This window comes from Polypterus senegalus, chromosome 15 (assembly GCF_016835505.1).
Source record: "Polypterus senegalus isolate Bchr_013 chromosome 15, ASM1683550v1, whole genome shotgun sequence".
NCBI lineage: Eukaryota > Metazoa > Chordata > Cladistia > Polypteriformes > Polypteridae > Polypterus > Polypterus senegalus.
Genome location: NC_053168.1, coordinates 131489157 through 131503698, shown reverse-complemented (window position 1 = coordinate 131503698; position 14542 = coordinate 131489157). Strand labels below are relative to the sequence as shown.

The following is a 14542-nucleotide window of genomic DNA, read 5'->3' as shown; positions in this document are numbered from 1 at the left end:
AACTCCGCTTAGTTAATGAACCAGAGAACTACTTAATGGATTTAGATCTTTTTTTTCTATTATTTGCTTGAATATTGTGGTTAATTTTGCAACTTCTCCCATTGCGCTAAGAATCATAGTCCACTTGCAGGAGTGATATATTCACGCTGATCCGAGAGACAGGCAGCGGGCCGAGGTGTGGTGGAAGAGCGATGTCAGAAGCAGAGAGCTGGGCGAGGCCCTCCTCACTGTCCTATTTTACTAATATGTGGGAGAAACCGCGGGGGATGGCTAGTAAATAAATCAATGAATGAGGCCATGTCCTTTTCAACAAATGTTTAGCAAAGCACAACAGAAAACATGCCATTCTTCTATGTGTAAGTATTGTATTACATGCACAGTATTATGTTAGTTTGCTCATTTAAATACATACGTGAACATAGGGAGCATTTTGCAGCCTTAAAGGGGTTAATACAGCAAAGAAACTGAGTGCGACAATGTCAAAAACGTTCCTTCCATTTGTTTCCCTGGAGCAGAGAATGACCACTGAGGGCACTTCCTGTGGCCATTTCACCCTGGCCCTTTTGGTCAACACAGAATTTAACCAGGGTCACCGCCAGAGGTCTGCGTTCATGATCGGATCATCAACACACAGATGGAGCTCTATACATGTAAAGCCTTTTTTCTCTGTACAACGGTGTTACAATGAACGTTATTAAGCAAACTGGTGCTCACTACATTTCATCCTTTGAACATAAAAGTTAAACAGGGCATCTTCCAGGACCTCAAACGCCTTTATTTTATTCTTACTTACACTATATATATATATATATATATATATATATATATATATATATATATATATATATATATATATATATATATATATATATAATTAATGTTATTCAGAGTAGCCATTCCTGGAATTTAAACCCAACGCTTCAGGTATACTGTATACATTTTATACAGAAGTTTATATTTTAGACTATGGAATTCATGCAATGACAGAAAAACCATGTGGTCTGTGAGTGGATCCCAATGCCACAGCACCCCAGAGAAGTAAAAACCGAGGTCCTGATTCTCTATGGTCATAAAAGATCCCTGAGAATCTTTTGAAAAGAGCAGGATTTTTCCTGATGTCCTGACTAAATTGCACTCCACAGTCTTATCCATTCTGGCTCTCTAGTCATCTCCTTTCTCAAATTGGCTCTCTCTCTTATCCATTCACCACTTAATAGCTAATGTGTGGTGAGTGTACCTGACACAAAAACAGTTGATATCGCATCATCCAAGTGCGAGTTACATGTTGGTGGTGACTGAAGTGGTACCCCACTGTCAATGTAAAGTGCTTTGAGTAGGTGAAAAAACATATATAAATTTAATTACTTTTTTCATTTAATCTTCCATAAAATATTGAACAGGGAAATATTTGCAGTTGTGATCACAAGCTTTCAAATACACAGAGTACAGTTGGAAATGTAGCAATAAACCCCTTGCCAGAAGAGATTCTTGCACAAGAGAATGCATTTGAATAAATGAGATACCAACTAGAAAGCAGCAAATGGGCCAAATGGTGACCTAGAAGTCGTGGTGGTGCGGCTATTGAGAGTGAACAGCATTTTAAACACACAACTGTATTTTTATGTAAAGCATTCATATACATTACACAAATCTCTGACCACTAGTGAAGATCACTGTTGATTATGCTAATACTAATTTCACATAATTTTTATTTATTTCAACCATTTTCTGCAATAGCACCAAGTTATGCATCATTAAGGAATTTTGCTTGGAAATTTTTTTTTTTCTCTATCACCCTGGACTTGATCAAGAGTGTTTTAAAATAGATGGGTGAAATTTCTATATAACATGGCAACTTTTGCAGAAACCGAGGAAGTTTGAATTAAACTGCTTTGCAATTCTAAGTTCTTGGCGAAAAAAAGTCTTGATTTTCTAAAAGTAAAGGTGACATTTCTTCACCAACTATTGCTGTACTTGTGAACACAAGACATCAGTCTCACTGGATTTCTTTGATTTAGATTTAGGGCAACACGGTTAGTTGTTGGTTCTTATGCACCACATTTTTTCTTTTCACTCTAATTCTGAACTTGTTTCCAATTAATTTTACTCTGGGTTTTTATTGCTGCTATTCACTGCCATAATGACACCTTTTGTCTTAATCATAATCATTCTTGGTTATATTTCCAGCCTACTTGTCCTTCCCAAGGTGTTGCACCCTACAATTAATTTTTATATATCAATAACTACAATAAGAATGGAGTATTTAAAAAGACATCAACAATATTCATGCTCAACCTGCATGCTTGTGGCTGACAGTTATTTATATCATCAGTACAAACCATTAACCAAAAGCAGGCGCCTCTATTCACATGCGCTGTGATGTCATTTACCGAGACCCCGGATTATGTTATGACCTGGATTTAGTTTATTTTTTTGTCTTTTCTGACTTTATTTGGTTTTGGTCTAAATTCCTTTTTTTCGGAGTTTGGATAAATGTTGTTTTTTAAAGAATATTAGCTTATTACTGTGGCACCATTGTTATATTTATCACCATTTTGTGGATCATTAAGTTTACTATTATGGTTTTTCTTACCCAAGAATAATCAGGAGTATGTGTCACATGATGCTGTCAAGTGCAGACAGTTTCAAGTTCAGCAGAGTGCACTTGCTGAATCATCAGAGACTGCATTAAACCCCAAGAGTTAGACACTGCCATTCCTACATCAGTCTCATCAGCTATAAAGAACATTGCTTGAACATCGACAGATAGGATGCAATATCCATAGTTGCTTTCAGCTACCAGAGGCCTGCCACTACTCATCTTTGGCAACAACTTCTCAACTCCAATACTTGCTTATTGTTTCAGTTTAGATAAAAGATAAAACTGTTATTCTGTTAACGAACTTTGGCTAGGTTAAAGATTACTTCTTTCTTCGGGACCCTTCTAATCAAAATTCTGTCTCCTTACACTGAGGCATAACAGATCACATTTAACAGCTTAAAAATAATCCTAAAAGTAAAATGAATAAAAATCAATAAATAAAAAACATTTCTAAGTATGATTTCCTTTTCAGGGCTGGTTCCTACCTTTCTAGGATAGGCTCCATTCTACAGGAACCCTTTAGTAGAATAAGATGGCTCAGGAAAAAAAAATGGAAGATGGACAGATAAAATACAAAATAAAAAATATTTTTGAAATATTGTTATAGTTTAAATTCTTATTAGTGATTTGGGCAGTTATTTTGCCACCATTTTGTCAGAGTTATTGCTAATTCCTGCTGCTAGGTCTGTCATGGCCTGCCAATCATGCCACAACAGGATAAAAGATCATCCAGGAGTACACTTCCCTATATGACTACATGGATTCCAAAACCCGTCAAATTTTTCTGAAAAATGTTTTTGTATCTCTCATTTTTAAACTCTCTGCACTCCCTCTGACTTTCATTTTGTCTCATGGTTCGTGGCTTACATTATGGAAAGTTGTTCGCCTGGTACTGACTCTTGCTATGGTTCTTTAACCAAGTCTTTGTCTTCTAGTTTCCCACTGAAGTTTCATGTCTGCTAGGCATAATAGATGCACCCATCCATCCATCCATCCTCCAACCTGCTATATTTTAACTACAGGGTCACAGGGCCCGGGCAGGGCGCCAGCCCACCGCAGTAATACATGCATTGTTAGTGAATTATTAATAATAGTTAGCATAAGATTTTATCCAAGATGTTCCACTACTCACAAACCACTGAGACTACAACTTTGATCTTAGTCTTAATTGGATGTTTAAGATGCAGATGAAGATGGTCAAACACAACATTTGGCTGATGGCAACTGAGATATCAGGTAAGTATGGTAATCAGGTTTGCGTATTTCTAACAGCAAAATGAATAGGCAAACTGATGGAGAAGGTCACTAGGCAGGGAGGAAAAGAAGACCAGTGGCATCTGATGGGTGTAAAGCAAACTGCCAAAGCTGCTTAGGTGACAGGAAGAAAATGAACAACAGCCCGGACATCAGCTGCGCAAGGAGTGCAAAACAAATCACAAATGAACAGCCAAGCCATCAACTGTGCACATAATGCAGATACACTTGAAATGTGTCTGTTACCAACACTCGTAAAGTTATCAGAATTTACGTCATTCTTATGAGAAGGTAACATGGCAGACAGAAAAAGAAGAGCAGCGACATCTGCTGAGCATGAAGAAATTGTGAAAGCCGATTATGTGATAGGAGGAAGCAGCTCCGGCATTGCAACCTACTTGTGCTCATGAAGTACAGTACTGGGGCTGGAACCTTAATCCTGGGAGGACTGGAGATATAATTGTTATCTAGTTATAAATATTTAGTCACATTAAAAGCCTAATTTAAAAGACCAATGGATAATTTTGATTCTCTATGAAAGTACAGTACACATTAAATTTGTGCACTACGCTGCAAGTAATTTTGAGAATTTAAGATAATTTTTTCTTAAATGTACACAGAGCAATGACTTTTAAATCAAACTGCACTATATAACAATTATCAGACATTTTGCATTGTCTTGAACTATTATGCTATTTGCCCCTGAAATCAATTAAATATTTGAGTATTTGCAGCTAACTCCAAAAAAAAAAAAAAAATCTTTGGCAATATCCAGCCAAGTAAAGCTTTTAGGCCAACAATGTTTATAGTAGATGAAGACTTTTACAGACACCATTAAAAAGGAAGGGGTGTCAGGATGTTAAGTTAAACTCCTTAAAAACCGCCTTTAAAAAGACTGCCCATTATTTACATTAAACAGGAGTCACTTATTAAATCGTGCTTTTCCAACAGTGCTTCTCAGGTTAAGCCCTTTACACAACATTTGTAGCCATGAAAATGCTAAAGTGAATAAAATGGCAAACTACAACCATTCATTAAAATCTGCACACAAGACAAAATCACATGCAAGATGAAGATATCGTTCAATAGAAGCCTGAAAAGGTGCAAATCTAGTGACTCTTCAGCTTATCCATTCTACAGTGTTTATGACAGATCAGCCCCTGCTTCTCGACCGCAATGGTCCATTGTGCTTACATCGTTAGCAGAGGTCTGCGCCAGGCTGATGGATAGATCAAAATGATGGATTTAGTCCATTCATATTCCAACTGATCAGTCTATTAAAAAAGCCATTTGTTGCCCTCCTTTCGTGCCCCGTTCTGTGAATTCAGCAATCGGCTAGAGCTGTTACATTTCACTCGGGGCCATCTAAGCACAGACATTCAACAGCCTGCTGTAGCCACGGCTAAAACAATCCTTATAGAAAGCCAAATCCATTTTGCTTTTGAAAAAGTGGAGCCAGTGACCCCAGACCTTGTGCTACATTGGAGCAAAATGAGCAAATTGGGGCAAAGTAAACTATTTTTATATGCAAAATGAATGGGGTGTCATTTATGGGCATTTAGTGAACTGATGGTATTAATCTTAAAAATGTAAATGGATTCACACTTTCCACATAACCTGTATTTTATGTAGCAGCATGATACTTCAGAGCCTGCCCAGATAAGAAATAGCACTGTAAATGTACAGACTATTTTTTAATGCATACAAAGCAAAAGCTGATCAGTGGAACTGTAGGTGTCATAAGTTGTTGGGATGATTACAGATATTAGTGCTGCAACAAGTCTACACTCGGACCCCTTTTTCTGTACCTGTGTTTCTAATGGCTAATGCTGATTTTTATTTATTATTCAAGTATGATTGTAAAGGCCTGTTTTCATCTCCATTCCCTTAGTGTTATAATGGACATTTCCCTTAGCTTATCCTTAATTAGTCATTTTAAATACTAATTGGTTATTAGAGAAACCTTTGTAATTGTATTAGCACTGCTGAAATCTTTTATTCTATTCACCTGGGTCACTTGGGTTGCAAGGTATTCACATTCCTACAGTTAATTTCTGGGTTCAAAAATGGCTAAAATGAAACAGCTTTCTCAAAAAAACACATGCCTGCCTATTCATTTTTTTGCAGAATGAAGGTTATTCCATGTAACAAATTGCTAAGATAGAGTACTCGTAGAAAGACATCTAGGTGTTTGTTATGTCAATGCTGCTATTGCAGAAAACAAAGAACAAGGAAATAAATGAATGGTGAGTTGAGAAGCAAAATAAAACAAAGGATCCCTACTCACCATCAGTAATGTACAAGGGATCCTGATCTTTGCAACATAAGAGTAGTTTAAGCCACAACAAATTACATTATAAAGTTACTTTTGAGGCATGTGCAAATTGTCAAAGAAAAGCACTACTCAAGGATAACTTAGTCACCAACTCTCGATATAAAATTCAACATACTAAAACACACAGCTAAAATAAAATAATAAAATAAAGCAGTGAACAAATACGCAATCAAGATTTGAGGGCACCGATAAATAATATCTGTTTACACAAGCACTTATTCAGTGACAAAGCCCACCCAGGCTCACATATGCCTTCTTAATTAAGGTAACAATTAAAGCTCCGCAGCAGGCAACGGGATGCGACAAGCGTCGCAGCTGAAATTTGGCTAATTTGCAACACCTTTGCCGCCTGTTAAAATTACCTCCAGCTTTCTAAGCTTTCAGCCTGTTGAAAGAGAAGCAAGCTGCAGCCATTTTCTGAACACTAATGGTGAAAGAAAAGATTTTGAAATATAAAAGTGTGCTTTGAATTTTTTAAACTTCTTGCAATTTGGTGGCACATGTTGAATGGCAATGGAATGTCTAGATAAGCTTCCAGGTGGCTTTACTGCTTTGCTTGTTCGTTGTGGCATGATTATTAAACTGTTTGCTAAATATACCGTGGAAGATAGAGAGTGTTCTCAAGCTCATGGCAAAGCCAGGAGGATAAAGTGAAATAAAAATGGTATCTTTACTTATATTACAAATAATCAAGGTAAACGAGGGAATAAACTGAATGAGTAAGCAAAATACAAAGTAAGAAATAGAATACTATAAACTCTCTGGGTGTTCCAATACCACATTGGTCACTGTGTTTATGATGTGGGGTGGTTGGCCTACTTCACACCTCAGTAGTCCACTTAGCACTCCTTTATCACATCTGAATATCTCTGTAAACCGTCTGTGGTGTTTCTTCCTATCACAAGCCATTTTCATGACATTGGAGTATTTATTATATTTTTATATTTAAAAATATATATTTATTAGTATATATTTTCTTTTCATCAGGCAAGTGTGCAGCTTTAGTGCCGGCTGCAAGGGAGCCTAGAAAAAAAATGTTTAAGAATTTCAACTAGTGCAGAAACAACGAACCATACTTTTAAAGATAGCTACCTAAAAGAGCCATGTAAAGAGCAAGAATCCATTGGGCAAGAATGGCGAGTTTAAATGACTCAAAGAGCATTAGGGAAAAGATTCTCCTATTTGATAAAACAAAAATTAACTTTTTGGTCAGAACTCCAAGCACAATGTCAGCCCAGACTTAAACCCCTTAGAATATCTGTAGCGAAACTTGAAGATGGCAGTTTACAAATGCTTCTCTTTCATTCTAACAGAGTCTGAGAGGATCTGCCAAAAAGAATGGGATAAACCCCCTAAATCATGTTGCCCAAAGCTTGTAGAGACATTCCCAAAAACACTTGAAGCTGCTAAAAGTGCAACTACAAAGTACTGAATTAAGGATCTGAATACTTATATGAATTAGAGGCTCCAGTTTTGATTTTTAACCAATTTTCAAAACTTTCTGCAAATATGTTTTCACTTTGCCATTATGGGTTACTGTGTGTAGATAAATGGACAAAAATGTCAGATTTATTAATTTAAAATAAAATCTACAACACAATATATTGTGCAGAAAGTGAAGGAGTCCGGCTATTTTCCTGATGCACTGTATGTTATATACCCTGGACAGACTTGTGGCAAGCTCGTCAACACTGGCTTTTTACCCAACATCAATTCAAACAGTCAAAAGAAGCAAGTTTTTATTCTTTATCTGGAAATGTGTACCTAGTGGAAACTCTTTCAAATTTTATTTTTGTTTTGTTTTGATTTTTTTTCTTTTCCTATTTTAATCTTGATGGAAACCATGATGACACTTTCTTTTGGTTCATCAAATTCTGCAGCACAATTACATGAATTTACTTTCAATAAATTACCATCTTTGCATATATCAGTCAAATCGTGAAGACTAAACACTCACAAACAATATGCATTATTAATTTAATTGTCACAGCTAATTTAGTTAGCATATAATAGGTTTGGACAGAGCGAGCCTGATATGTTAGATTTACCCTACTTGTCCATTAAAGCTGCAGTGAGCAATTTTAGAAGTGCAGCTCCAAAGTGCATATTTCCTGCTTTCTCAGAGACTGCACATTCTTTTGTGCAGCTCACATTATAAGATTAAATTCAAGACATGAATGGCCACAATGTCTTCTACATTTTTGGTGAAACCAGCAATACATTTTTTATCAGTACTTTTTAGGGATTACATACAGTGCACATTAGACTGGATATATTGTGATCACTCAGGAGAAACAAATCTATTAAATCTCTTCATTATTATCATATCCCAGTTCAGAATTTGGCCACAACTTACCCTGAGAGAATTGCACATACACTGCCTATAAAAAGTATTCACCACTTGGAAGTTTTCTTATTTTGTTATTATACAACACTGAGTCACAGTGGATTTAACTTGGTTTTTAGACATTTATCACCAGAAAGACTATTTAATGCCAAAGAGAAAACAGATCTCTGCAAAGTGCTTCTAAATTAAATAAAAATACAAAACACAAAATAATTGATCACATAAGTATTCATCCCCTTCAAGTCAGTATTTAGTAGATTCGCCTTTGGCAGCCAGGTCTCGCTATCAGTTATGCCATTCTTCCATATTCTTTTTTGTAAAACGTCTCAGGTGTCATGTTGATCTTGAGTGAACAGCATTTTATACATCCAGCCACAAATTCTCAGTTGGATTGAGAACTGACTTGGGACATTAACATTGTTGTTTTGAACCATTCTTGTGTAACTTTAACTTTATGCTTGAGGCTGTTGTCTTGCTGGAAAACAAACTGTCAATGGTTTCTTGCAGAGTGCATCAAGGGTTTTCCTCCAGGATTTTCACGTATTTTGTTGCCTTAATTTTCCCCTCTACTCTTATAAACCTTCCAGGGTCTGCTACAGCGGAGTATCCTTACAGCATAATGCCACCACCTGCATTCTTCACAGTGGGAATTGTGTGTTTTTGCTTATGAGTACTGCTCAAACATAGTGTTTAGTCTGATAGCTAAAAAAAACTAAGCTAGCAATGCAACCGGTCTTCCAGCTCACTTATCTCATGTGCCTTCTGGCAAACTGTAGCTGAGATGCTATGGGCATTTGTTTCTCTTTGCCACTCCACCATAGAGCTGCACCTTGTAGAACACTCGGGCAACGGTTTGTTTCAGAGTCACTCCAGTTTTATATACTTCAGCATGTCAGTCCTTCAGAGTTTTCAGAGGCCTTTTGGTAGTTCTTCTTCACTAGTCTTCTTCATGTATAATCACTCAGTTTTTGTGGAGAGCCTGCTCTAGTCAAGTTTATAGCTGTGCTATACTCTTTACATTTCTTAATGATTAGTTTAATTGGCTATTCAATGACCTTTATGTTTTCTTGTCTCCATTCTCCAGCTTGTGTTTTTCAATTCATGGTGTTGCTTGGAGTGTTCTTTTGTCTTCATTGTGTAGGTCAAGTCATGATACAGAATCACCACATGTTGGACCTTACAGATAAACATAAGTTTATACTATAATCAGCTGACAGGAGATCTACATAGAAATAATTCAGTGACTTCTAAAACCTGTTTCATGAACCAGTTATGATTTAGATGTGCCATATTAAAAGGAGTGAATACTAACTATAACATGATTATTTTTTCTGTTTTATATTTGTAATTAATTTAGACCACTTTGCAGAGATCTGTTTAAACTTTCACATTAAAGAGTATTTTATGTTGATCAGCAACAAAAAAGCCTAATTATATCCACTGTGATTCAATGTTGTTTAAGAATAAAATGTGAAAACTTCCATGGGGGTGAATCATTTTTATAGGCAGTGTAAGACAGGAACCAACAATGGATGAAGCGACAGTCCACTGCAGGGCACATCTATTCATTTTGAAAACCTATATTATCCTGAGAACGGTCACAAGGAAGCTGGACCCTATACCAGCAAGCATAGGGTGTAAGGAAGGAACAATCCCTGGAAAGGGTTTAAGTCCATTGCAGGGTGAACACACAGACATAAACCCATAGACACACATACAGTATATTAGGGCCAATATAGTATTGTCAGTCTACCTAATCTGTATGTTTTTAGATTGTAGGGGGGATGCAGAACACTTGCTCAACCTTTGCAACCCTTTTTATATCAGCTCCTTTATATCCTGTCACCACACATTTTCATAAGAGACAGATGTCTTTATTGTATTTTAATTTACTACATGGAAAAAAATATAAAACAGTATATTGTAGCTCTGTTTAAAATTTTGAAGGCATTATATTATGACACCTAAAAGATGACAAAAATTCCATAAAACCTAAAAAACACACTGTGATCATCAAGCATTATGGGCCATGACATTGGGCACACGACCTCAGCATTAAAACTATGTAGAATAATAAAGTCATATAATCTTCACCATCATCATAATAATACATTTATTTAAATAGCATCTTTCCCGTGGTCAAGGTGCTTTAATTCAGTGTCATTCACAATAGTATAATTATTCAAAGGGCTCTGAATGACCTACACTTGTATAAACATGCTCATATCTATATTTAATACATACACATACATAGAATATGAAAAGAGAGTATTTATGAAAGGGCCACAGGTTTCTGGGGAAACTGGCAACACTATGATGATACAAAGAAGAGAAATAAAACCTCTAAGGCAAAAAAAAACCCTGACTGGCAGCAGAAAACTAGTGTTCACTAGGATGGGTACTGAGTTCTCTACAAAGGCACCATCACAGGGGAGAGTCTGTAGTCTGTAATGCAATATTCTCCCAAGGCAGTTAAGTACCAGGGATACATGACACATAGTTGGCTAACATGTATATGCAAGTATATAGCTACTAATTGAGGAATCTTGGGCCAAGATGCCTATTCAAGGATAAGGGCAGTGTAGACTGGCTGAAGGCCAGTTCTCTCACCTAATCTCTAATAAGCAGTGCAAGGCCCCAGAAATGGATGAGACAGGCCACATTTACCCATTAAGGAAATTGGTAATTAATATTTAATATGCATTTTGGAGCTATAAAGAGGTGAGGGCTCAGATTTGCATGCTGCTTCATGGCCAGAAGAATGTTTGGGTTAAAGTAGGTTGGTGAGATGGTGGCTGAAGATAGTGGCCACAGCCAACAAAGATACCGAGAAAAGCTGAAATGATTTGGTACTTGGTAGGTGGACAAGTGAGTCAACCACCTCATAAAAGAAATAAAAACCTAAAAGCTAAAACCCACCCCAAACACACACACAAATGTCTGACTTGGCTAATAGTAAGAGATCTGTTGTCGTTCAATAACAAAATTGTAGACAAGAGTACAATGGTCCAGAATGTGGCAAGATCTGCCCAGTTGTGCCACAGGTTTACATTTAAAGGCATCTTTAACATTTGAGTGGCCCAACCAAAGCACGTCCAATCTAACAGAGCTTGAGAGGATCTGCAAGGAAGAGTAGGATAAACTAACCAAATCCAGGTGTTCAAAACTTTTAAAGAAGAACTTTACACAAGAAGACTCAAAGCTGGGATTGTTGCCCAAGGGGCTTCTATAAACTACTTATGCAAGGGTATGAATACATACTGTATATGAATGAGAACTTTTAGTTTTTGATTTTTAGTAAATTTGCAAATCTTTCAGAAAATGTGTTTTCACCTTGTCATTATGGGCATTTTTAGTGTTGATGGATGGGCAAAAATGGGAAATGTATCCTTTTAAAATGAAATCCACAACCCAATAAAGTGTGCAGAAAGTGGATGGATCTGAATACTGAACAATATCCAGGTTCTCCAGGCTAATAGGTGGCAACAGGGAGGTGTAATGTCTAATGTATGGCCTCTTGCGACTCTGCAGAAATAAGGGCCACAACAACTCTGCAGAGGTCCAATAATCTAGGCGGGGGTCAAAACTGCAGAGACATCTGGATGTTGCCAGGACAGATTCTCATGGATGGCAATCCATAGACTATATGGAACAAATTAGACACAAGGTGCAAGGAACAGAAAAGTTATCTGAGAGACAGAGAGATGATGGAGGTAAGAAGCAGTGCAGTGTGCACTTCTTAGTGTGGGAAAGTGGCCGGGCCTCCCACAAGTCAGTACCTTTATTTGTACTAATAGGACCCAGAGTAACATAGGCTTCTGTTTTTTTTATTATAGTTTATTTTCTTTTTTTTTTTCTGGGTCATATACCTATGTGTATTTTTGTATTACATAAATCAACTATTTTTTTAAATCTGCGCTACTCTGGTGTACTTCTTGGTTGGGGGATATCTATTGAGGGTACTTACTGAGGACACAATCTAGAAATATGCATTCTGACCTCCTGCTTACCAGTCTTAGCAAAACATTTCATCCTCTGTCTTTCAGCAGTAATTGTCAAGTTCAAATGAAAACAAACTGTCCATACTAGCATTTTTACATTGTTTCTAAAAATGTCTCCATCCACACCACAGTGACCAAAAATACATATGACAGAGACGTTCACTTACTGTACACTGGGCATGTGTGCAGCAATGGAAAAATCCATGAAGGGTTGGTAACACCACTGGACACAAGATTTATCACAAAACATTAGCGGCTGGTAAATCATTTGCCTTTTTGTGCATGTATATGATATCTAAACTGTACTGTACAACACAGCAAGCACCACAGAAAGTGACTCTTCTTTGCCTGCTATGTTAGAATATGGTTTTCTTCCATGAAGGGTGACCAATCAGGGAATGAGACATTGTAATGAACAGGATCCAATCAGGGAAGGGCTACATAATAAGCAGCAGAGCATGATTAAAGTCCACATTTTCGCTCGTCCACATTACAATGCTGGAGCTGCGTTTTCATAAGTATACAGCTCTGGAGAGCAATTTCAACAGTCTTAATTTTTCAGGTTTGAAAATGATGGGGTAGTGTGGACTAAAGGTGAAAACACAGGCTAATGTATGCATTTCAAATGCAAATATATCAGTTTGAATGGGGTCTAGTTTACCAGCACCAAAACTACTTGCTACTTGATGGGTAGAACCAATGTGATGACTGACGGAAAGCCTCAAGTACATTTCTAGAGAGAGACATAAGCCACATATCTCAGAAAACATCCAGGTAGTCAAATAAATCAAAGATATTTTGTTACATAATTGTTTGGACATAAAAATATATTCAATATTTTTACTACATTATAAACATAACCAGAAGTTCAAATTGAACATCTTGATTGATTTTCTCTGCTGCAGATTAAGTAAATACTCTCTCCTCATTTTTAAAATTCAAGGTTTATGAGTTAATATCAGCTATAACATAAAATTCTATGGAAGGCAAAATATAACAAAAGAAACACATTTTATGAATATGTAACAATGCAAGTAAAAGATTCTACTATAACTTACCTCTCCTTGGGTGTACCAACACCATGCTTGCCCAGTAGGTGCGTATTCAGATGTTTCTTCATAACAAAGGCCCATCTAATAAAGGTGTAAAGTGGGGGAGGGAAGACAGACAGACACAGAACAAGAGAGAAAAAAAGAACGAGTTAAAAAACAGTTTGTTGGATTTCACATTTTAACACTCGATGCTTCCTTCAATTAAAGCCAACAAACAATCAATCCAATTAAAAACAATAAACAGCTCATTTAGGTAATTGTATTGCTTTTGCAAATTAAAACATTTGGTTCATTTGAATAAATGCATGTGCCTTGCATCTGTACACTGGAACAATGCCTGAAGAAGTGTTTCTGGAAAAAACAAAACAGGTATGATGACACACATGACACATCAAGTCCATGCTTTTTGTAGCATCTCTTATTTTTGAAGGCCGATTGTGCAGGTGAAAATCTGGAATAAAAGTGCAAGCAGAAACCTCAGGCCACTGCAGATGTGCTATTACTGAGATATTTGTGTGCAGAATTTGTTGTATTTTCACACAGTATCCATTTTTTGTATATATATATATTTTTCATTACAGGAGCCAGAGTCTAAACTGGGAGTGTTGGCAGCAAGCAAACCAGGGCAAGACACTCTTTCTCAAATAGCCGAAATGCAGTGTGTTTTGCATCCCCAATGTTAGGCCACTTAACATTCTGGACTTTTTTTTAAGGTTTTTCTATAATGTTTCAGTCATTGGCAGCATCACTGAAAAATTGGTATGAAAACCAGCATAAGGAGTACACCAACTAAGCTTCTGTTGCTGAGGTTAGGTATTTTAATTTTAGTCATGATGCCAGCAAGTAGCGACTGCAATGTTTGGGTGGCCTGTAGCTTGCCATCTACACTTGAACTTGGGACAATGACAGATGCAAACAGAAGATGGGCTAGGCGATGAGGACACACACACA

General features: G+C 36.9%; 1 protein-coding gene across 1 annotated transcript in view; it reads right to left on the bottom strand.

Annotated features, from left to right (window-relative positions):
• Window positions 1-14542, bottom strand: part of znf407 (zinc finger protein 407) — a 528111-nt gene that overhangs the window by 293249 nt on the left and 220320 nt on the right. Inside the window, exon 4 of the mRNA XM_039737697.1 lies at window positions 13598-13672. Coding sequence (XP_039593631.1) covers window positions 13598-13672 — 75 coding nt within the window. The remainder of the gene's footprint in view (window positions 1-13597; window positions 13673-14542) is intronic.